This window comes from Jaculus jaculus, chromosome 1, assembly GCF_020740685.1.
Source record: "Jaculus jaculus isolate mJacJac1 chromosome 1, mJacJac1.mat.Y.cur, whole genome shotgun sequence".
Lineage (NCBI taxonomy): Eukaryota > Metazoa > Chordata > Mammalia > Rodentia > Dipodidae > Jaculus > Jaculus jaculus.
This window is the reverse complement of record NC_059102.1, coordinates 187,210,542-187,236,779: the sequence shown is the minus strand read 5'-3', so window position 1 is coordinate 187,236,779 and position 26,238 is coordinate 187,210,542. Positions and strand designations below refer to the sequence as shown.

At 40.3% G+C, this 26,238-nt stretch overlaps 1 protein-coding gene across 6 annotated transcripts in view; it reads left to right on the top strand.

The window, feature by feature from the left end:
• Nek1 (NIMA related kinase 1) overlaps positions 1-26,238 on the top strand; it is a 176,937-nt gene that overhangs the window by 73,936 nt on the left and 76,763 nt on the right. For all 6 annotated transcript variants that reach the window (XM_045153398.1, XM_045153373.1, XM_045153380.1 and 3 more), the window contains one exon: positions 7,254-7,356. In XM_045153398.1, the coding sequence (XP_045009333.1) occupies positions 7,254-7,356 (103 nt within the window). The remainder of the gene's footprint in view (positions 1-7,253; positions 7,357-26,238) is intronic.

Genomic DNA, 26,238 nt, shown 5'->3' with positions numbered 1-26,238 from the left:
ATAAGTGTGTATGCAGGTGAACATGCCAGCCCCAAAATATTGGGTGTCCTTCCACATTCATCCTCGTATTTTCTTGAGATGTAGTCTCTCTTCAAACTTAGAGCTACTATTTTTGGTCAGACTGGCTGACCAGTAAACCACAGTGACTCTCCAGTTTTTGTTTCCCACAATTCTGAGATTACAGGCATGTGTGGTCATGCCCAGCTGTTTTTGTGGGAGGTGGAGAATGAGAGTAAATCAGACATTCATTGGCCGTGTTTGCTTAGTAAGTTCTCTTTACGAGGCCATCTCCTCAACATGTATGTAGTCATGGCCTGGCTTCAACTACCTAGAACAAAAAAATCCTCTTGTTTGACCATTATAGATAGCTGCGATTACAGCTGTGTGACACCGTGCTTCCCTCCCTCTCTTCCCCTCACTTCCTCTCCCCTCCTCACTTCCTCTCCCCTCCTTCTCCCTTCCCTCCCTTCCCTTCCCCTCCATTTTCTTTCCCTCCCCTGCCCTTCATTTTCCTTCCCTCCCTCATTTCCTTTCTCCTTTCCTCCCTCTCTTCCTATTTGCTATGTGTGGGTGAGGGGTGGAGGAGAGGGAGCCCACACAATGCTCATGTGGCGGATAACTCTGATTGTCAGTCCTCACCTTTCAGCTTGTTTGAGACAAAGTCTCTCATTGCTTACCACTGTATTTCTTAGCAGCCATTTGTCCACACTATCATAATTGCTTCTTTGTAATTTATGTCATTTTCATTTCTGCTCAGTTCTCTTCCCTGATTGAAGCTGAATCACCAGTTAGAAAATCTGCCAGACTTTAGGACTCTCAAATTCTCTTGTCCTTTTTTATCTCTTAACACACCTCTTGTATTAGCGTCATAATATAAGGACTTCAAGCCTGCCCAGATGCGTTATCTCTTCATGTGTGTATTTTTAGAGTGCTCTTACTTTTCTGCATCTTCTCCTTCGTGTTTCTTATGTAATTTGGTTAAAACTGTTAATTCTATTCCATTAGGTAGATACTGTGTTCCTTAAACCGGAAAAGAAGTTTAATAAACTATCATTTTCCTACCTCAACTAATCAGATGTTGCCCAATTATTCAACCTCAAAACATAGTAATTCATTTTCCTAATGTTGTCTTTGTTAGCTAGACTGCTACCTACTTTATGTTGCTTTTTACCTGTTCCATTCATAATTATTCTTCACATTTAAATTTTTGTTTGTTTGTTTATTTATTTATTTATTTATTTGCAAGTGGCAGAGAAAGAGGCAGAGAGAGAAAATGGGCATGCCAGGGCCTCCAGCCATTGCAAACGAACTCCAGATGTGTGTGTCCCCTTGTGCATCTGGCTAATGTGGGTCCTGGGGAATCAAGCCTTGAGCTGGGGTTCTCAGGCTTCACAGACAAGCACTTAACCGCTAAGCCATCTCTCCAGCCTTTATTTTTCACATGTTTAAATTTTTCTTACAGTAAAGAATTTGAGCCATGGATATAAGAAAGGAAGTTCCCACATACATTTTTCTATACATGCATTTAAAATGAAAAGAAAGAAAATAGCCTTTTCAGTTTATTTGTTAATGTAAAAAGTTTGTTTTGTAATTATTTTGCAGTAAAAGAAATTCTGTGTTTCATCTCATTGTTAATAGTCTTATTCCTGCTGCTGACACCATTTATAACTCACTTTGTCTTTGTATTTTATTATCCGAATTCCTAATTTCTTACTATTTGTTGTGTGGGGCTTTTGTGCATGTGGGAAGTACACTGTGGCATATGTACATGTGTGCAGATGTGTGACCCATGTGCACATGTGTAGAGGCCAGTGGAGACTGTCAGGTGTCTTGTTTTTATAACTCAGCCACTTGTTTCTTTTTCTTTCAGTTTTGTTCTGGGTTTTTTGTTTTTGTTTTTTTTCTGAGGCAGGGTCTTGCTCTAGCTCAGGCTGACCTTGAATTCACTATGTAGTCTCAGGGTAGCCTTGATCTCATGGTAATCCTCCTACTTCTGCTTCCTGGGTGATGGGATTAAAGGTGTGTGCCACCACGCCTGGCTTTTGTTCTCTTTTTTTGAGGTAGGGCCTCACTCTAGCTCAGGCTGATCTAGAACTCATTCTAGATCAATTCCCAGGCTGGCCTTGAACTCAGTGATCTTCCTACCTCTGCCTCCTGAGTGTATTAAAGGCATGAACCACCATGCCTTTATTGAAAGGGAGTCTCTCACTGAGCTCAAAAACTGTCATTTTTTTTTCAGCCAATCTGGCTGACCAGTGAGCCCTAGTTGATTGTCTGGTCTTTTCACCCTACAGGGCTGAGGTTACATTTGTATATGTGGCTATATCCACCTATTTTATATAGTTGCTAACAAAGCAAATACAGGGTGACCAGGTACTCTTACATCCTCGTGCTTGAACACTTACCTACTGAGCCATCTCCCAGCCCATATTTGTGGGGTTTCATTCTTTTCTCATTAGGCTAGGGTTTTGCTTCACTGATAAATGCTATAATTTTGCAACTAAAAAGATGCCACATTTTTATGGAAGTGCCTTTGTATAGGAAGTTTAATGAAAAGAATGAATATTAAGTAAATGGACTATTTCCTCCCCTTCCCCATGAGCCTAACATAATAAGTAGCTTATACACACAGTTTAGCACAATTTTACTGTTTTAGAGAACAGTAACATAAAAATGTGAGCTGTATAAGAATTTTGGTATTAATTTTGGGGGATGTATAGGAAATGGTAAATAGTAATGCATATATAGAAAGGGCATTTAATTTGTAGGTTTTTAATAAAAGCCACAGAATCACATAAACTCTGATTTTCACACAGTGAGCTAACTTTGCTTCCTGAAACTGTTTTATTCATCTCATACCTTCGAAGGTTGATACATATGTTAAAATAGTTGACAGTAGATACTTGTTTAGTAAGTGAAAGGAAAAAAGACAATGTTTAAGGAATTATTACAGGTACTGTGTTTGAAGACATTAATAATGTAAATTGCATATTTTAAAATATTTTATTTACTTATTTGAGAGAGAAAATAAGTATATCGGGGCCTTTAGCCACTGCAAACAAACTCCAGACACATGTGCCACCTTTGCATCATGGGTACTGGGGAATTGAACCGTGGTCCTTAAGCTTTGCAGTTTTATGCCTTAACTGCTGAGCCATCTCTCCAGCTCTGTAAAGTGCTTATTTAAATCAGCTTAAGAAATAACTGTGAGTGAAACCCATAAATCTACTAAGCAGATAGTATTGTGTCTATGCAAAGCAGCATGGAAACCTATGGATCCAAGCTGTTACACATGTGACCACATTCTTAGTAATTTGCAGTAAGTTATATTAATGCATGTCATTGGCACTTCATAATAACAAACACTGTACATAGATGGAATCCGGTGTGCTTTCCTTCTTTAAAGTCTGCAGTTGACACATAGCACCTGCAGGAAAAAATCTTCCCAGGGCTGGAGAGATGGCTTAGTAGTTAATGGTCTTGCCTTCAAAGCCTAATAATGACTCAGGTTCAATTTCCCAGTACCCATACAAGCCAAATGCACATGGTAGTGCATGTGTCTGGAGTTTGCAGTGGCTGGAGGCCCTGGTGCACCCATTCTCTCTCTCTCTCTCATATAAATAAATTAAATTAAATTTTAATTTTAAAAAGCAAACAAAAAACCTTCCCAGTAGTCACACAGTTTCAGAGGACAAGTCTGAGCATGACACTTGACTTCTTGTTTGCCCTCTTCGGGCCCAGGCTTATATAAATACAGCAAGAGCAGGATGCTATGTTACCTGACAGTGTTCAACTTTTGGAGTAGATACATCTTACTCATCTCAGAGCTGTTACCTAGTGAGAATATGACTATTAGAAGACAGTACTGGTACTCTCGGAGGCATGAACAAACTAAACACATCATTCATTATTCTCAAACTACTCAAGCTAACATAACTTAGATATCAGAAATATAGCATGAAACTAAACTACTCAGAAATACCTGAAAGTCATCATAATAGGTCCTTAACCCATCCATAGTTATACTGTAATCCAAAAGAATACCTTTGATGGAGATTTCATAAGGATCTCTTAAATATCACATAAGGCAAAGAAACCTTTGACCACTATCATCTATAGGATTGTGTTAATAGATTTTAAGTTTTTACAGCTTAATTTCATGTTTAAAATAGTTATGTTTCAGTTGCTGCTAAAAATGTTAAGTGACTATTTATGATATGAATATGAGAAGTTTTTAAATCATACTGGAACAATGCATTTTCCAGAACATAACCTAGTTATGGTCCCAAATAAAGGCTGTGGAACCATACTACACAATGTGCAAGTGCAACATGGATAGTAACTTGCTCATCTGTCTAAGTAGCCTTCAGAGTTAGCCACAGTTGATGCTGTGCCATGAGTTCTCTTGACTACTGGAGCCGGGATTAGCTTATTCACTTGCATCTCTCATACTTACCATGGTAACTGACACTACATACAGTAGATGTTCAGTTAGTGTTCACCACTGTTTAGATTTGTAGTCTACACCCAGCATGTTTACATTCTTTCGTAATTGTTTTTAAAAGATACAGAATAAAATGAGAGAAGATCAAAATAATAACTATTGTTATTTTTTTCTAGCCTATCCATTTTACTTTTTAATACTTTTGATATGGTAGTTCAGACAGCTGTTTGCTGTGTTTCTGAAAACTCATATTTAAGTGAGTTCATTGCTACTGTGCTACTTTCATTGATTTCTGTGCCATTAATGAATATTTTTTTAATATTTAAAAATTTTTATTGACAACTTCCATTATTACAGACAATAAACCATGATAATTCCCTCCCCTACCTCTGCCCTTTCCCGTTCGCAACTCCACTCTCCATCATATTCCCTTTCCCTTTCAATCAGTCTTTTATCTTTGATGTCTTCATCTTTTCCTCTATTATGAGGGTCTTGTGTAGGTAGTGCCAGGCACTATGAGGACATGGATATCCAGGCTATTCTGTGTCTAGAAGAGTGCATTGTAAGGAGTTCTACCCTTCCTGTGGCTCTTACATTCTTTCTGCCACCTCTTCCACAATGGACCCTAAGCCTTGGAAGGTGTGATTGAGATGCTTCAGTGCTGAGCACTCCTCTGTCACTTCTCAGCACCATGGTGCCTCCCAAGTCATCCCAGAGGTTTTTTATTTAACTTTAATTTTTCCATTTTTGACATTTCATTCGTGTGTGTGTGTGTGTGTGTGTGTGTGTGTGTGTGTGTATGTAATGTATTTTGATCTTAATCCTCCAAATGACCTTGTCTCATTTCCTCCCCTTCCATGAACACCCTTCTTCCCCATTAATCCCCATCTTATTTTCATGCCCAGTTTTTAACCCACTGAATTTAATTAGGATTGCTTTTTCTTCCTTCCTTCCCTTTCTTCTTCCTTCCTTTCTTTTTAAACAGTGCAGCATGTAGCCCACCCTGACCCCAAACCTGTAATATAGCTGCTGATGACCCTGAACTTCTGATCTTCCTGTCTACCTTCTAAGTGCAGGGATAATAGCCTGAGATGGGAACCAGCCACATTTTCATAGAGTCTCAAGGAACAGGAATAAACCTTTCTGTAAGATCCTCTCCAAGCCCACTTCACACTATTCCTATGCTAAAACACAGGGTGTCTGATGGCTTCCCTACCCCTAAAGAGAAACAACCAAGTGCCTCACACTCCCAAGCTCCTCCCTCATGCCAATCCTCTCACTCGTGGGTGACAGCTTTCAAGAGGGGCCAGAAGACAGGCTGGGGCAGAATTTTGTGGTGGGTGTGTTTCTTCCTATTTCCTGCAGTTCTCAGCACGAATGTGCTTGGCATGCAGGCCGTGGATAAACATGGCCTCCAGGGCACTGCACATGGTATTAGCATCTCCATCTTCACTAGTGACCACTGTGTCCAGGGAGACATACTGCTTCTGCAGAGCCTTCACGGATCCCACCAGCTTCTTCTTGATGACCTGGATGGCAGCCCGGGGGTCCAGTCCATTCTTTACCACTGAGAGCATTTCTACTCAGGCAGCAACTCCTGAAGACACTCATATGACACCAAAGGAAGACACCGGGGAGCGGGGAGCCGGTGCGGGCACTCCTGGCTGCTGTGACTGCTCTGTCTCCCAGCTGTAAACTGCAGCCTCCCAGCCACCAACTTCAGAAAGTGGTGCACGGCCCCTAGAGAATATTTTTGTTTGATATAAAGTTCTGAATAAAGTTGAAAGCCATTGAAATTCTTCCACTTGTATCTAAAATAATTTCTAAATTATCTAAAATAATTTCATGTACATGTATTCAACCAATCCCAGCAATATAAGAACTTACTTTTCTAATGTGCTTACTTAAGGTGGCTATACCTATTTCTACTCTCTATATAAAATAATTCTATATCAGTTTTATCTAAAGTTAGCCTAACATATCTAAAATAATTTCACATGCTGTAAGTGAAATACATTAGATAAATGTAAAATCTTGTCACAATTCGAAGTGGTACTATGATTTTACTTGTATCCAGTGCTGGGGAGATGGCTCAATGGTTAAGACTGCTTGCTGCTTAAGAATGAGGGCGTCTTGGCCCAGAAGACTGACAAATTTGACTCTTCAGAACCTGTTTTTAAAAGGCTGGGTGTGGCCATGTACATCTATAACCCCAGTTGCCAAGTGGTAGGAGAACAGAATCAGTGGGGCTCATTGACAGATGGTAGCTCAAGGTTGAGGAGGAATGGGCCCTATCTCAAGGAGATATGCAAATGAGCAATAACAGACTTTCTCTGGCCTCTGCACACACACATGTATACACCACACATCATACATACCATACCACACATACTCTATACACACACTCATACAAATGTTTAGAAAAGATTTTACTTGAATCCAAAATAATAAAAAATTTAATTAATCTTTATTACAGAGAAAATTTGTATTTTGTTTCAGCCTTTATATCTTACAATGCAAAAAAGAATTTAGAATAAGGAATTTTTGTTTTGTTTTGTTTTGTTTTGTTTTGTTTTGTTTTGTTTTGTTTTGTTTTGTTTTTCGAGGCAGGGTCTCACTCTTTCCCCGGCTGACCTGGAATTCACTCTGGAGTCTCAGGGTGGCCTTGAACTCATGGCGATCCTCCTACCTCTGCCTCCCGAGTGCTGGGATTAAAGGCGTGCACCACCACGCCCGGCTTAAGGAATTTTTAATTACTTAGGATATAATTTACTGTTTAAAATTGCTGACTCTGATTTTCCCAAAATAGGCAAAAAGGACAGCTAGCTGTAGAACGAGCTAAACAAGTGGAAGAGTTTCTTCAGCGGAAACGAGAAGCCATGCAGAATAAAGCACGTGCCGAAGGACATGTGGTATGATTATTTTTCTTGAGATTTTGGACATATCATTATTCAAAGTAAAGGTCTGGATAATGTAAGTATAAGGGAAAATAATTATAAGCTAGCAGTGTATGCATAATAAAACAAAATTAGAGATAGAAAATAAAGTTCTCATCTACATTGTAACCTACCTTCTACCATCTTTGTATCAGAGGTGAAATTCTGCCTTGTTTTGCTTTCTGTTCCTTAAAAAGTGTAGAAATAGGTATAGCAACCCTAGTACTCATTGTTAGGAAAATAAGTTCTTAAATTGCTGTGTTTGATTGAATGAATACATATGCATCTTAGAAACAGAATTATCCTTAAGCCTCTATTTATTTAAATTAAATTATATATTTAAAAAAAGGTTTTAGCCGCGTGTGATAGAATGCATGCCTTTAATCCCATCATTTGGGAGGCAGAGGTAGGAGGATTGCCATGAGTTCGAGGCCACCCTGAGACTACATAGTGAATTCCAGGTCAACCTGAGCTATAGTGAGATCCTACCTCAAAAAACAAAAAACAAACAAACAAAAAAAAGCTTTTAGATTATCATCTCTCTAATCAAAATGCTAAATAGTTTTTATTTGCAAAAGTGCCCAAAAGTCATTTGATCTTTTGTCTGTAAAATAACTGATGACTGTTTCTGTCATCTCAGCACCCAGGTATCATCCTGCTAATGTAAGAAATACATCAATTATATGGTGATATATTTTTGTTAAGACTTACCACATATGTATTTTAGATCCATAAGTGGTAACTGAGTCTATTAATACTATTTGTTAGTGAATATAATTTTAATTATAGAAATATATAATTTTAATGATTATCCTTTATTTATTTATTTATTTTGCTTTTTTCAAGGTAGGTGTCTCATTCTTGCCAAGGCTGACCTGGAACTCATTCTGTAATCCCAGGCTGGCCTTAAACTCATAGCTATGTACCTACCTCTACCTCCTGAGTGCTGGGATTAAAGTTGCGAACTACCACACCTGAATGAATGAATGAATGAACATATATAAAATTTCAAGGCCTGAGAATGTTTTTTTTTTTTTTAATTATTTATTTATTTATTTGACAGCGACAGACACAGAGAGAAAGACAGATAGAGGGAGAGAGAGAGAATGGGCACGCCAGGGCTTCCAGCCTCTGCAAACGAACTCCAGATGCGTGCGCCCCCTTGTGCATCTGGCTAACGTGGGACCTGGGGAACCGAGCCTCGAACTGGGGTCCTTAGGCTTCACAGGCAAGCGCTTAACCGCTAAGCCATCTCTCCAGCCCAAGGCCTGAGAATGTTTAATCCAGATGATACTGCAATTTCTTAGATACATAAGCAACATACTTTTAATTCATTTTTTGTTTTTGTTTTTGTTTTTTTTTTTTCTTTTGAGGCAGGGTCATACTCTAGCCCAGGCTGGCCTTCAACTCATTGTGACTGGGACCCAAAGTGCAAAGGTGTGTGCCACCATACCAGGTGTAGTACAGTTTTAAAAATCCAGACAACTAACCCCTGGAGAATATACCATGATTTCCAAAAGCAATGGCTGTTTAACAAAATGTAAGGAAACATCAGTGAACAAGCTTAATGAGACAGCACAAATCAGTTTTTATACCTTCCTTGTTTGTTTTGGGCTTTGCTCCATAAATCCACTGGTAATTGAGATTTTTCTCAAGTATGAAATTTCTAACATTAAAACATTTATTTTCAGGGCTGAGGGGGTACAAAAAACACTTGGTTTCTATACTTGGTGTATAAGCCCTGGCCCATCCACATCACACAAAAATACACACATGCATTATATACATATGTATCTGTACAATGATCTTCAGCATACTTCAATGTCGACCCTCCCAACCTGCCTCCCCACCAGCAAACCTATACACCGTGAGCACTGATGCAGTGGGCCCTCACATAGGACACAAAAGTAACTGCAATCTAGGTTCCTAACTACCCACAACTCCCAATTTCTGTCAGTATAAACAAAAGGACTCAAGCAGCCAAAAGTTACAAGAAAAATCCAAGTTACAAAGCCAACTATATTTTTAACACACATACTTAAATTTGTTTTCCTTATATTTGGAATGAATCTATATTTATGTCCTCCATCCAGATAGTTAAAGAGAATTTCTTGCATTTTCCCTTTTCTCAATCTCTCTGTTAATAGTGTCTGAAATTTGGGGTGCAGTTCTTTCCTCTTTTTTTGGAGGCAGGGTCCTACTATGTAGATGTAGCCCAGGCTGGCCATGGAGCCATAACCCTCCTGACTGACCTGGTGCTGGGATGGTAGGTATGTACCTTCCTTCCCAGCTCTGGCTGTAGATTATTTTTTAAAACAATTACTACACTTATCAAGATTCAGTGTCTTTCCTTTGTGGGTTCCCCCCAGTACAGTTCTACCCTCAGTTTATTTTGCTTCATGCTTATTTTGTCTTCACATATGTGGTAATTTGTAGTGAAGGTTTGCTGCTGATAACCTCCAAATTATATGTCTGAAAAGCATTTTGTATGTATTTTTGAGAAATACTTTTTGTTAGGAAAGTTTTATAAGTTGAGTTTTGTTTTTTAAATACTTAAGACATTTTCTACTACTTATCTTCTGATATGCCCTGTTTCTAATAAGACATCTGCTATGATTTAATCTTTTTCTTTTATATGCCTTTTTTTACTTTGACTCTGGTATAAGTTTTCTTGTTATCTCTGGAACCATTTGGATTAATGTAACTTGTGAGTTCTTCATGTTTATTGTCTATCAGGGTTCACTGAGCTTCTCAAATCTGTCAGTTTAAAATTTTCACCAGATTTGGAAAATTTCAACCAGAATCTCTTCAAATTTTTTTTTCTCTTCCCTTCGTCTTCTAGAACTCAGTATGCTTATTAGACTGCACAGTCTTTTAACACTCCACTCATCGATGCTCTTGTCTTTTTTTTTTTTCTTGTCTTTCTTCTCTGTGTTTCATTTTGGATGATTGATTTTTACTGCTATGTCATTAAGTAGGTTAATCTTTTTGGCTGTGTATTATTATGCTGGCTGCTCTATTTGGATGCTGTTTATTTTTCATGTCAAAGTTTGGTTTGTTTTTGCAGTTCTGGAGGTCAAACCCAGGGCTACTTGTATGCTGAGCAATTGGTCTACCACTGCATCTCTGATGAGATAAGAGTTGTCTTTATGTCTTCAGTGCCTTTATCAGGGTTGTGTTTTCCCCTGCCTTCTTACTACTTATTCTGTCATCTTGATTACTGTTGCAGTCAGGTTCACGTTGGTGGTAAAAATTACCCAACAAAGAGCAGCTTGTGGGAAAAGAGAGGTTTATTTTGGCTTATAGGCTTGAGGGGGAGCTCTATGATGGCAGGGAAAATGATGGCAATGAGCAAAGGGTGGACATCACCCCCTGGCCAACATATGGTGGACAACAGGGACAGGAGAGTGTGCCAAACACTGGCATGGGGAAACTGGCTATTACACCCATAAGCCTGCCTCCAACAATACACTGCCTCCAGCAGGTGTTAATTCCCAAATCTCCATCAGCTGGGAACCTAGGATTTAGAAGACCTAACTTTATGGGGGACACCTGAATCAATCCACCACATTCTCCCCTGATCCCCATAAACTAATATCCATACCTGATGTAAAATATAAAATACAATGCATTCAGTCCAACTTTAAAAGTCCCATAGTTTTTATCAATCCCAATGATGTTCAAACATCCCCATAGTCCAATATCTTTTAATTTGGCCATAATACCAAAAAAATCCCTCAAAAAACCCCATAACAGCATAGAATAAACATTCTGCAGAAGATGGCATTGGGCATAGCAAAGAAATATTCAACCAATACAAGACTGGAAACTACCAGGGCAAATATCAAACTCCGTAGCTTCAAGTCCAACAACTCTAGTTATTGACAAATCTCCAAGTCCAATAATTCTAAGCAGCAAGTCTCTGGCATTTCAATTACACCCCTACAGCTAGGCTACTCACAGTCCTGGAAAACTTCATTGGGGCTGGCAGCTTTCCTTAGCAGCCATCTCGTGGTCCTGGCGTCTCCACTGGGTTTCCACTGCAATCCATGGTTCATCCTTATGGCCCCATGGGCATACAGGCATCCAGCAAACCTGCTTCACACTGCCCATGGCCATTTCCAAAACACAAGACTGTGTTGCAAACTCAATGACCCTCTCTTTCCTGCATGTCTTATACTCCACAATACCATGTAGAGTGCCAGTTTGTTAATCCAGGGGTCAATAAAGCAGACTTTGAAGAACAGGACACTCCTTAAGCACTCAGGCCCCTTCAAAAGAATTGACATTCTTCCTGTTGCCCCAGTACAGGACACCTAGCCCAATCTCAGTAGTTGTTATCTATCAAACAATTTGTAGGTGAGTGGGCAGCAGTTTAGGGCCAAATAGATTTTTTTTTTTTTCCTGTGCCATATCCCTGTGCTTACACCAGTTCATTTCTTTTTTTCTTTTTATTTTTTTATTAGTTTTCTATTCTGGAAGTACATGCAGTTTGGAACTATTATTGAGCTCATCTGTGACCTACCCCCTCCCCATTGGCCCCTCCTTCTTTAGGTATATGGGTCGTGCATTGTGGAGTTAGCCCACACTTATTGGTACGATAAATGTCTCTGTATATCATGACCCAACATGTGGCTCTGACATTCTTTCCACCCCTCTTCCACAAAATTTCCCTGAGCCATGTTGGGTTCATTTTTGGTCTGCTTCAGTGCTGAGATGCTGGGGGCCTCTGGGGCTCTGGGCCTCTGATTTGGTAGGCATTGATTTTTCTCTACGTTGGTCTCCTTCCCCCTTGTGCTGGTATATGGTTCATCAGGAAAACACCCTTTCTTGTTTCACCAGTTTTCCTTGGTTTCAGCCAGGGCCCTTTTGAGGTATGATGGGGTAGCTCTCTCCTTAGGATCTGCATCTGTCCGAAAAAGAGAAGCAGATTCTCCAACGGAGAGTAAGTTAGCACCAGGACAAATGAGATAACCCTTGCTTTTTTTTATAGAGAGTTTAATAGGTATAGGCCCTCTAGTAGCCCATAATTGATGGTAGCTTGATATTGGAGAGTGGTCTTATGTTTGGATATGGTTCTGACTTGTTTCCCAGCTCCAGCTATGGGTCTTATACCACTGAGGGGACCACTTAGCTGAATCAAGAGCAGTTGGTTCCCCACCATGGCTGTGTGCCACTATTGCACTTGTGTTGGCATCACACCAGGTTATTTGCTGCTAAGTACATTGGACAATGAGTTATTTGGACAGATATTGGTCGTTTCCCCCAGTCGCCCATGTAGCACCTTCTGGCACTAGACGCGCTGACTGTCTGGAGACTGACTCTCTCCTGGGCTTCCAGTCATGCCATTCCATTTTACATGTCAGCTGCATATGGTGTCTTCAGCAATAGGGTCTTAACTGCTAAACTTTGGTGGGTCGTCAAGTACGCTGACAGAAATCTCATTCTTTTAGGAAACCTTGTAGGTTTCTCTGATCGAAAGCTCATTGTGGACTTCCGGTTCAGATGGCGGCATAGGTACCACGCCAAAGCAGCCTGGGGGGGGGGGGGGAAGACCAAAAAAACTCAGCAAAATATACACTTTTACTAAAAAGTGAGGTGTGTAGGAAACTGAAACGCCAGGGGAGAAGTAGAAGAGATCCAGAGCATACAAAGCCCGCATAGGCCAGCAAAAGCGGCCCTGGAAGGTCCGCCAACTGCGGTGGCAGCAGCGTACCAGAAAGCTGCCAGGCTCGGCTTGAGCCACAGGAAAATCCAGGTAAGGGGAGCTTCCACTCACACCAGAGCTCTCTGCAACTCAAGAAACGTGAAGGGAGAGAGGCAGTGAACAATGGAGGATCAGACCACGTGGTAGAAGAACATGTGGAACAGCGAGAGAACTAGAGCATCTGCGGCTTTCTCCCCTCCCCCACTGCCTGAGCCCAGCTCCTGCCAACAGAGCAGTGGTCCCAGGACCCGGCCATGCCAACTTGAGCCAACAGCAGGACCCAAGCAGGAGCAGGGTCCAGCAACATCAGCGGCTCCAGCACCGGCAATAGTGGCCCCAGCAGTGGCGGATCCAGTAGCGGCAGCTTTAGAGGAAGCAACAGCAGATCCACCAGCAGCAGCTTCAGTGGCAGCAGTGGCAGATCCAACAGTGGCAGCTTTAGCAGCAACAGCTTTAGCAGCAGCAGTGACAGATCCAGCAGCGGCAGCTTCAGCAGCAGCAGTAGTGGTTCTAGCAACGGGGGTGCCGATCTGCAGGGTCACAGTTTCCAGCCTCGGTTTGCTCCGCAGGAAAAGCCAGTGCCCAGCTCCAGAAATCAGGACAGCAGCCCAACGACCCAGCCAGCAACTTGACTGAGACCAAAATCATCCAAAAGGTAACTGGGATTGATTGTACCAGGGAAGAGTCTCACTTGGTCACAAGCTCACTTGGATCCCTCAACAGACCAGAAATTTTAACCTCTTTGTTGATAGAGGATCTGGTTGTTATAATAACTACTCTTGCATAAATATTCAGTGCTGATTTGCATTGAATGTGTACAGTGTTTAGTTCAATTTTAGAATCTACCTGTATTTTATTCCACTCAGCCTACTTGAATACTCCCATATCAGGGAAACTCAACCCCTAGGAACACCTTTGTAGATACTCTCAGAGCCTTAAGCCACAGCTAACACCTTAAGCTCCTACCCTGAAGATATATAACATCAAATCAATTGATACAGCTAAGAATACCTAGCTAGTTAGAAAATGCAAGCATTAACTTAATCCAAGATGCAAAAATATATACATTATAACACAAGAAACACTGAAAAGCAAGACAGTGTAAATCCACCTAACAGTATTAACGCATCAGAAATGACCTCCAGTGGAAACAAGTTACAGGAAATGCCTGAGAAAGAGTTCAAAAGAATAATTATAAATATGTTCAAAGAAGTCAGAAAACAAATCAAAGGAGTCAAAGAGGAACTCAAAGAGGAAATCAAAGGAATCAAAGAAGACGCAGGACACCAATTTCATGAAATAAAGAAGGCAATACAAGACATAAATAAGGAAATAGAAATAATAAAGAAAAACCAGTCAGAATTACTAGCAATGAAGAACACAGTTAATGAAATAAAAAACTCTGTAGAAAATCTCACCAGTAGAATGGATGAAGGAGAGGACAGAATATCTAAGCTAGAAGACCAGGTGGCAGATCTAAAACAGTCTAACAAAGAGAAAGACAACCTTACAGAAAAGTATGAGTGGGAATTTCAAGATACTCGGGACACTATGAAAAGATCAAATACAAGAATTCAGGGCATAGTAGGAGGAGAAGAATTCCACTCCACAGGCATAGTAGGCGTCTTCAACAAAATCATAGAAGAAAACTTCCCCCAAATTGGGAAAGAGGTGCCAATGCAGATACAGAAAGCCTTTAGAACCCCAGCCTGACAAAACCTGGAAAGAACCTTTCCTCGCCATATTATAATCAAACTACCAAACACACAAACCAAAGAAAAAATATTGAAAGCAGTTAGAGAGAAAAATCAAGTTACCTACAAAGGCAAGCCCATCAGGATTACAGCAGATTATTCAACACAAACTTTAAAAGCCAGAGGGCTTGGAGTGATATATTCCAAGTTCTGAAAAATAACAACTGTCAACCAAGGTTACTTTATCCTGCAAAGTTATCCATTCAAATAGATGGAAAAATAAGGACATTCCATGACAAAAGCAGGTTAAAGGAGTATTTGAAGACAAAACCAGATCTACAGAAAATACTTGATAGAATCCTATATGCTGAAGAAAAGGGAAAGCACTCATATAAGGAACCTGGAAAAAACAAGCAATACTCAAATACTAGTTAACACAGGAGAGCAAAGGTAGAACCAGAAACACACACATACAAATGGCAAACATAAATACACACCTTTCAATAATATCTCTTAATATCAATGGCCTCAATGCCCAACCAAAAGACATAGGTTGGCAGACTGGGTTAAAAAGCAAGATCCTACAATTTGTTGTCTCCAAGAAACTCACCTTTCTACAATGGATGGATATTATGTTAGGGTGAAAGGTTGGAAAATGGTGTTTCAAGCAAATGGGCCTAGAAAACAATCAGGGGTTGCTATCCTAATATCTGACAAGGTAGACTTCAGTCCAATGTTAGTCAAAAAAGATAAGGAAGGTCACTTTATATTGATTAAGGGCACACTCCAACAGGAGGACATTACAATCCTAAACATATATGCACCTAACATGGGGGCTCCCAAATTCATCAAACAAACACTATTAGAAATAAGGTCACAGATAACACCAAACACAGTGGTAGTGGGTGACTTTAACACCCCACTCTCATCAATTGACAGGTCATCCTGAGAAAAAATAAACAGAGAGGCATCTGGACTAAATGAGGTCATAGAAGGAATGGACCTAACGGATATATACAGGGCATTTCATCCAATTGCTGCAGAATATACATTCTATTCAGCAGCACATGGAACATTCTCTAAAATAGACCATATATTAGGACACAAAGCAAATCTTAACAAATTCTGGAAAAATGAAATAATTCCTTGCATTCTATCTGACCACAGTGAAATTAAACTACAAATCAGTAGCAAGAAAGGCTATAGAGCATACACAAAATTATGGAAACTATTGCTTCTCAGCCTTTTGGCTAAGATCAAGTGCAAAATCATGGAAACTAAACAATATACTACTAAATGATGAGTGAGTCAATGAGGAAATCAAGAAGGAAATTAAAAAATTTATAGAGTCAAACGATAATGAGAACACAACATACCAAAATCTCTGGGACACAATGAAGGCAGTTCTAAGAGGTAATTTTATAGCCTTAAGTGCCTATATTAAGAAATTAGATAGGTCACAAGTAAACGACCTAATGCTTCACCTTAAAGCCTTGGAAAAAGAACAAGGCAAACCAAAAATCAGTAGGCGGGAAGAAATAATAAAGATTAGGACAGAAATTAATGAAATACAAACAAACAAAGAAAAAAAATCCAAAGAATTAATGAAACAAAGAGTTTGTTCTTTGAAAGGATAAACAAGATTGATAAACCCTTAGTAAATCTGACCAAAAGAAAGAGAAGAGACACATTAATAAAATCAGAGATGAAAAAGGTAACATCACAACAGATTCCAGAGAAATTCAAAAAATCATAGGGACTTACTATAAAAGCATATACTCCACAAAGTATGAAATTCTGAAAGAAATGGATGATTTCCTTGATTTATATGACCTACCTAAATTAAATCAAGATGAGATTAATCACTTAAATAGACCTAAAACAAGCATGGAGATCCGAACAGTTATCAAAAATCTCCCACTTAAAAAAGCCCAGGCCCAAAGGGATTCACTGCTGAATTTTACCAGACCTTCAAGTAAGAGCTAACACCATTGCTTCTTAAGCTTTTCCAGGAATAGAAAAAAAGGAAGTCTATCAAACTCCTTCTATGAAGCCAGCATCACCCTGATACCAAAACCAGGCAAAGATAGAACAAAAAAAGCAAATTACAGACCAATCTCCCTCATGAACATAGATGCAAAAATTCTCAACAAAATATTGGCAAACAGAATACAAGAATATATCAGAAAGATCATTCACCCTGACCCAGTAGGCTTTATCCAAGAGATGCAGGGATGGTTCAATATATGCAAATCTATAAATGTAATACATTATTTAAATGGGTTGAAGTACAAAAATCACATGATCATCTCATTAGATGCAAAAAACGTTTGACGAAATCCAACATCCCTTTATGATAAAAGTCCTACAGAGTAGGAATAAAAGGAACATATCTCAATATAATAAAAGCTATTTATGACAAGCCTACAGCCAACATATCACTAAATGGGGAAAAACTGGAAGCTTTTCCACTAAAATCAGGAACAAGACAAGGGTGTCCACTTTTATTTAACATAGTTTTGGAAGTCTTAGCCATAGCAGTGAGGCAAGAGACACACATAAAAGGGATACAAATTGGAAAGGAAGAAATCAAGTTATTTGCAGATGACATGATTCTATACATACCCTAAAGACTGTACTAGCAAACTGAGCTGATCAAAACCTACAGCCATGTAGCAGGATACAAAATAAATACACAGAAATCAGTAGCCTTCCTATATGCTAACAACAAACACACAGAGGATGAAATCAGAGAATCGCTCCCATTCACAATTGCATCAACGAAAATTAAGTGCCTTGGAATAAACCTAACCCAGGAAGTGAAAGATCTCTACAATGAAATCTTTAAAACACTCAAGCAAGAAATTGCAGAAGACACTAGGAAATGGAAAGACATCTCTTGTTCCTGGATTGGAAGAATATTGTGAAAATGGCAATCTTACCAAAAGCCATCTACACATTTAATGCAATCCCTATCAAAATTCCAAAGGCATTCTTCATAGAAATAGAAAAAACAATCCAAAAATTCATTTGGAATCACCAAAAACCTCGAATATCTAAAATAATACTGACCAACAAAAATAAGGCTGGTGGTATCACCATACCTGATTTTAACCTATACTACACAACCATAGTAACAAAAACAGCATGGTACTGGCACAAAAACAAACCTTTAGATCAGTGGAACAGAATAGAGGATCAAGATGTAAGTCCAGGTAGCTGTAGCCACCTGATATTCGATAAAAGTGCCAAAAATACTCATTGGAGAAAAGACAGCCTCTTCAGCAAATGGTGTTGGGAAAACAGGATATATATCTGTAGAAGGATGAAAATAGATTCTTCTCTCTCTCCGTGCACAAGAATTAAGTCCAAATGGATAAAAGACCTTAACTTCAGACCTGAAACTCTGAAACTGCTAGAGGAAAAAGTAGGGGAAACCCTTCAACATATTGGTCTTGGCAAAGACTTTCTGAATACAACCCCAATTGCTCAGGCAATAAAACCACAGATTAATCACTGGGACCTCATGAAATTACAAAGATTTTGCACCGCAAAGGACACAGTGAAAAAAGCAAAGAGGCAACCTACAGAATGGGAAAAAATCTTCGCCAGCTATGTATCTGATAGAGGATTAATATCTAGGATATCCAAAGAACTCAAAAAGTTAAATAATAAGGAATCAAACAAGCCAATCAAAAAATGGGCTATGGAGCTAAATAGAGCATTCTCAAAGGAAGAAATACAAATGGTATATAAGCATCTAAAAAGATGTTCTACGTCACTAGTCATCGGGGAAATGCAGATTAAAACTGCATTGAGATTCCATCTCACTCTTGTGAGATTGGCAACCATCATGAATACAAATGATCATAAATGCTGCCGGGGATGTGGAGAAAGAGGAACCCTTCTACACTGCTGGTGGGAATGCAATGTGTTCCGGCCATTTTGGAAATCATTGTGGAGGTTCCTAAAACATCTAAAGATTGATCTTCCATATGACCCAGCTATAGCACTCCTAGGCATATGTCCTAAGGACTCATCTCATTTCCTTAGAAGTACATGCTCAACCATGTTTATTTGCTGCTCAATTTATAATAGCTGGGAAATGGAACCAGCGTAAATGTCCCTGAATTGATGAGTGGATAATGAAGATATGGCACATTTATACAATGGAGTTCTACTCAGCGGTAAAGAAAAATGAAGTTATGATATTTGCAGAAAAATGGATGGATCTTGAAAGGCTTATACTAAGTGAGGTAACTCAGGCCCAGAAAGCCAAGCGCCACATGTTCTGTCTCATATGTGGATCCTAGCTACAGATGATTGGGCTTCCGCGTCAGAACGAAAATACTTAGTAGCAGAGGCCAGTAAGTTAAAAAGGAGATATAAAGGGAAGAGAAAGGAAGGGAGGAGGGTACTTAATAGGTTGTTGTTGTATATATGTAAGTAGAATGATTGAGATGGGGAGGTAATATGATGAAGAATGGAATCTCAATGGGGAACGTGCGGTGGGGGGAGGTATTACCATGGGATATTTTTTATAATTATGGAAAATGTTAATAAAACCTGTGAAAATTTAAAAAAAATGCTTTTTGTGGGTGATAGCCCCATGCTGGTACTGGGATTTACAGGTCAGTGTCCCCTAAGAAAATGAGGAAAAAAGGTAACTAATATATAGGAGTTAGTAAGGAGAGAGAGGGAGAGGGAGAGGGAGAGGGAGGGAAGATGTAGAGGATTTAGGTTAGACTTGATCCTACCCTCTCCAGTGTCTTGTGGTTCGGGTGTTTCCTGTAAGGGCCTACATGAGTTCATTTTTATGCATAGCAACCCTGCACAATTCAGAACATGGGCATGACAGCAAGCTTTTTACACAAACTGCTAGCCCAGTCCAAACAAAGCTCTTTCTCACCCTCAGAAGCCAAACCTCTCAGTACATAGTTCTTACTGCATTCAGGTCTTTCAACTCTGACCAGAACAGTCCATCAAGCTGTACTTACAGCACTGCAAGTCATCTCTTAGGCCAAGGTTTCAACTCCTTCCACATTCCTGTTGAAAATCAACTCCAGAAGGTCAGAGTCAGGTGTCTAGCAGCAATCCCAGTACTCTGTATCACTTTACTGTTGGAGTCAGGTTCACATTGCTGAAAGAAATCACCCAACAAAGAACAGCTTGTGGGAAAAGAGAGGTTTATTTTGGCTTATAGGCTCAAGGGGAAGCTCCATGATGACAGGGAAAATGAAGGCATGAGCAGAGAGTAGACCTCACCCCCTGGCCAACATATGGTGGACAACAGGGACAAGAGAGTGTGCCAAACACTGGCATGGGGAAACTGGCTATAACACCCATAAGCCTGCCTCCAACAATACACTGTCTCCAGCAGGTGCATTAATTCCCAAATATCCATCAGCTGGGAACTGAGCATTTAGAAGACCTCAGTTTATGGGGGACACCTGAATCAAACCACCATGATTACCTTCTGTTGATTGGACTTTTTTCCTGTTAAAATCATCTTTTCCTAGTTTTTTAAATGTCTAATGACTTGTGATAATATAACAGGCATCATATTTTATCTTCCAATGTTTTATATTTGTTAGATATTTAGGAATCTAATGTTAGAAAAGGAATGCTGCTTTAATTGCCCAGTGTATTATTGGTTTGGAGGTCTTTCTACTCTGGCTGTTAGAAAAATGGTTCTGATTAAGCTTTAGGCATTATTGACAATGTGTCATTTGTCACTCAGGCAGAGACTCTAAGAACCCTCTTTATATCTTGAGCTCTTTCTCTCTGTAGCTCTTTCTTGTTTGCTGCTTTGCTGACAAATTCCAGTGGCCACTAGCTTTCCATTTTCTCCGTGATGCTTCCTGAACCCAGAGGACCACCAAGCTCTGGCCTAGAGACTGTGGCTGTACATGATGAGTGGGACAAGGCCTCCTTCCCTCCTCCTCTCTCAGGGATCAGTGCCACATGTTATTATTCACTGTTTGAAAGCCAGTGTTCCCTATATCTTGTCCATACGTGTACTTTTTAAGGCAAAACCTGACCCCATTCCTTATCTTGGCTGCAGATAGTTCCTGAGTGGATGATTTGGCTTGGTGAAAAAGTTGGAAAGGTTTTTGTGGTTTGTTGCTATTTGTTTCCTAGTGCAGTTTGAAGATTCTTTGCTTTCACCCATCTATCATGGCTGTGAATGAGAAATGATGTTCTAGCTCATATTCCTCTTTAAGGAATTGGTTTTCTTTTCTAATAATGCTTAGAATTATCTATTTTGATTCTGTATTTGCTAATATCCCTTTTTTATCATTTACTTGACTCAGGTTATTACTGAATACTTTCAGAATTAATGCTCTGGATATCATTCTGACTTATTTCCCAATTCAAGATATGGTTTCCTTTCCACTGAGTGGATCTATTAGCAGTTGGTTACCCACCATGGCTGTGTGCCACTATTGCACTTGTGTGAGTATCACACCAGGTTGTTTGTTTCTGAGTCACTTAGAGCTTGAGTTGCTCTGACAGATGTTGGCCACTTTCCCCTGGTAGCTGATGTAGTGCCTTCTAGCACTAGATGGGCTAACTGTCTGGGGACTGGTGGGGAGTATCCAGGAGATAGGGTTCTGGCCTACTGATTTCACACCACCTGCCCACATACTGACCATGCAGGGAACCTAGAACAGGGCACTGGGAGAAGCCAGGAAACGGGTCTGGCTGGCCTGCTGCCTGCACACCCACCATTGCCTGGAACCCAGACCAGAGCTCTGGGAGGAGCAGGAGTATGTGTATTTCTTAAGGGAAGAGAGGTTTATTTTGATTTGCAGTCAGTCATAGCAGAGAAGGTGTCAGGGGAGAAGGATGTGACGGCTTATTACACCATGTCAGTAGTCAAAAAACAGAAACAGGTCCCCTCATGTCCTACCTCACAGTAAACTACTTCCTCCTATTAATCCCCACTTCCTAAATGTTCAACCCAAAAAAGTACCACCAGCTAGGTACCAAGTTTCAAAGACATGATTCCATGGAACATTTCATATTTAGCCATAACATTTTGATCCTGGCCCCCCATAGGCTCATAGCTATTTAACAATGCAAAATGTATTCAGTTCAACTGCCAAAGTCCTCATAGTCTTATATAGATTCAAAACTTTTCAAATGTCTTTTTTGAGACTCAAGGCAGTATCCTAACTATGAGCCTATGTAAAAATAAATAAATAAATAAATAAAATAAAAAACTTGTGTACTTCTAAGTTACAGTGGCACAGAGTACACATTTCTACTCCAAAATGGAGGAATCAGGTCATGGCAAGGTAAAGTCAGACTAAAGCACGATCAAAACTCAATAGCTCTGTGTTCCTTATCTGAGGCTTGTGATGGTATCATAATCCTATGTTTCTGCGTCAAGTTCATTTGCAGCGTCTGAAGACCCTGGTGTGCCCATTTTGTCTCTTCTCTCTATCTCTCTCTGTTTGCAAATAATGAAAAATAAAAAAAGATCCCATGTTTTTTAAATGCTCAGTATCCTCAATTCATCTTTCAACTTAGGCTTCATCTTCAGATTCAAATGCAGTCCATACAGAGCTCTTTGCAGGGAATCTGACCCAGCTAGCTATGCGTTACCTGGCCTGTTTGACTTTATGGAACTTTGGAATTTATTTATTTTTTTAAAAATCTTTTATTTAATTACTTGAGAGAGAGAGGCAAAAAAAGAAAACGGGGGGGGGGGGAGAATGGTCACGCCACAGCATCCCCCCTCTACAAATGAACCCCAGACACATGTATCACCTTACGCATCTGGCTTATGTGGATCTTGGAGAATCGAACCAGTGTCCTTTGGCTTTGCAGGCAAATGCCTTTACTGCTAAGCCACCTTTCCAGCCTAAACCTTGGTATTTATTATCCATGACCCCTTCGCTTTCACGTTTAGCATGCCTGCAAAGCCTGGACCATGTGGCCAGTGATAAACTCTGCTTTCAGCTTGAGAAGTTTTCTTGACCCTTTGGTCTCCAGCTATTGTTACTTTACAGTGCCTGCCTGTCTGAACTTGAGGGAAATTGCCTGGGATGTCTTGGAGGCTCTTTGTTCAGGCACTGTCTTTTCAGATGCAAGTTTTTGAAATGAGTTAGTTAAGCTCTGGTGCTTTTGATGGTGGGGCTTGTCCTCAAGGCATCTTTCCTTTTGTCCCAGTGCAGAGGATGGGCTCTTCAGTTTCGCTATCTTTTTAACAATCATAACTCCTTTTGTTTATAATTTATCCCCATTCACTCTGCTGCCCTCACCAACCTGTACATCTTTCTTGTTCACTGTTACTGTAAATTTGTGTAAGAGTAGTGAACACTAACCATGTCACAATCTATATGTTAAGCTGTCTTGACTTTCCCTGTACCAATTAGCCCATTACTTTAGAATTCAGCTTACTCTGATTTTTCAGAACATGCGCAGTTTGTAGCCAGATTGTTTGCCAAAACGACATAAATGACCTCTAGCTAAACTCCTGGTAGTCTTTACTTCCCTCTGAAGTCTTGTGAGCCTCACATTCACAATCTGTGTTTAACCATTCTGTTCTTTCATACTTCCATAAAAGTTTCCCAGTAAGTCTTCCTATAGCATTCTAGGGCTTCTCTAGCCCACAACTCTAAATTTCCACATTCCTCCCCCAAACCAATTCTGAGGGTGTAGAAACTACATGGTGTTGACCACCTGACTCCTAGTACTAATTGTGTATATTTGCACATTTCTTTTCATTGTGTCCAAATATCTGACAAGAGATAACTTAAGGGAGAGGTCTTTTGGCTCACCCTTTGAGGGATACAGTCCATCGTGGCAACTACATGACAGCAGGAACATGTGGCAGCTGCTTACAGGTCTCATCAGTCAGGAAGGAGAATGAGCTCAGCAGTGTTTTCCAGACTACTTAAATCTTTTCAAGATTTATTCAGTTAAACCATAGAATTCCTTCATTCCTTAATGACTAGGTATATACATGAAAGTTTGCCTTAGAAAGATATGGCTCACATGAAAAGCTTGTCCTTTTCATTATGTTTGGATGTGTGTATTACATAGTTGCTTATTTAACTGGCTCATTAACAAGGCAATTTTTAAAAAATTTATTTGAGAACAGCAGACAGAAGAAAGAGTCAGAGAGAGAGAGAGGGAGAGAGAATGGGCACGCCAGGGCCTCCAGCCACTGCAGATGAACTCCAGACATGTGTGCCCCCCTTGTGCATCTGGCTAACATGGGTCCTGGGGAACTGAGCCGTGAACCGGGGTCCTTAGGCTTCACAGGCAAGTGCTTAACTGCTAAGCCATCTCTCCAGCCCAACAAGGCAATTTTTAAGCACTTTGGTAGTGATAGGACTGTAAGGCTTAATCTCAGGTATAATTTGTCTCTAAAGTGATTTATAAACCAGCGTTAGATAAGAATATGTACTCAATGGCATTTAACAGACTTTAGAGAAATTGGGCCAGTAGAGTATATAAAAAGGAATTTACTGGATTGACTTACATAAACACAGTGGCTGAAAAGTTGCTATATTGAATCTAGAGAGCCAGGGAAGTTGGTAATGACCTGCAGGGCTTCTTCCTGCTCAGGTAGGTAGTGCTGAGGGAAGGACCAGGCCTGCTGGTTCCTCCCTAGGGGTTGAGGAGGATGATGAGCATCAGACGACTCAGAAACCTCTCCTGGCCACTGGAGAAAAACCACACTGAGTTGGGTCTTTTTAATGCAGGAACTCACAGAAACAACTCGCTTTATTACTCTGAGCAATTGCCTATATCATGTTGGGGACGAAGGCAGGGATTTTAGGATGGGGCAAGAGGTAAGGGCCAATAGTAAACTTTAACTATTGAAATGGTAATTCCAATTGGAGGTAGCAGGCCAGAAGCCATTAGGCGTCTTGCTGAGTCCTAGCTGGCCAGAGACAGGTCGCCAAACTTTAGCTAGGCTCAGGAAGTTCCACTAGGTCTCACGCCTGGGCCTTTCAGGGCCCAAACAGTGACCTGGTCTAGAAAAACAGAAGCATGCAAACATGAGAAGGCAGTAGTTCAATCCCCCATCTAGAGTCCTCTGGGAGGCCAACTGCTTTACGTCCAAAGGTTGAAGAACCTGGATTCCAATGTTTAAGGCAACAGAAGCAAAAACATGCCTAATTTGGAAATAAAGACCAGACCAGAGGAAAATATTGAGTGGTTCCTTCTTGCCTTCCTCCCTTCATTTCCTCCCTCTCCCCCTCTCATTTTCCAGGTACTTCCCAATTACATGGAGCTGCTCACATTTGGTGTTGGTCTTTCCCATTTAGTGTACTTATGCATAAATTACTCAGTGTAATGCAGACACACACACACACACACACGTTTTCTCTGATTCCCCAGTCTAGTGAGGATGACATTCAGGATTGAACATCACAATAATGTGGGGCTGAGAATATAAGTAAGGGCTGGTATCACCTGTGGACAGGATACAAAGTTTCAAAGATTTTAAGTTCTAAAGTGGAACTTAAATATATTTTATTTATTTGATAGTCGGAAAGTAGGGGGGGGGAGAATAGGTGCACCAGGGCCTCCACCCACTGCAAACAAACTCCAGACACATGCACTACCTTGTGTATCTGGCTTATGTGGGTGTTGGGGAATCGAACCTGGGACCTTTGGCTTTGCAGGCAAACACCTTAACCACTAAGCCATCCCTCCAACCCTAAAGTGGAACTTTTTATGACAAGGTAGAAATACTATTGAAAATGTACCTCTCTGTGTTCATTTTCTGTTGTTGTTTTTTTTTTTTTTAATATAGCAAGTTACCGTAAAGAGTGAATTAAAATAGCACAGATTTAATTAATACTCCTCTTTGTGTGGGTTACATTGTGGCAAGGTTTAGCTGGTTTACCACTGATAGCCTCATTGGACTGAAATCCCTTGTGAGCCTGTGGTCATCTGCAGGCCCCACTAGAGCAGTATCCAGCTCCTTCAAGGGTTGGAGAACTCACTTCTTTACTCTGCTAGGACTTAAGTGCTGAATGTATCAGCTCTTTGGCCTGGAGCCACTGGCTACTGTGAGAATTTGCTCTTATTTCTTTGCTGCATGGTCTCGTCCATTGCTGCATCAGGGAAATCCCATGTGTCAAGCTCCTACAACCTGCCCTTTCTATGAGGAGCTGCTGTTAAAGCCAAAATAGGTCTGGCCCACCACATTCCCTCCAGTCAACCAGTTTAACAGAAAACTCATTCCATGTTGAGTGTTGTATAGGGCTTTTAACCCAGTAGAGAGGGGAAGGATGACAAGAAATCTTGGTGGTCTTAACATTCCTCATTTGCTCATGACTTTACATCTGGGGGTAGCAGATGAGGGAAGTAGAGGAACACTTCCCCCCCCCCCCAAGGTAAGGTTTCATTCTAGCTCAGGCTGACTTGGAATTCACTCTGTAGTCTCAGAGTGGCCTTGAACTCATGGTGATCCTACTACCTTTGCCT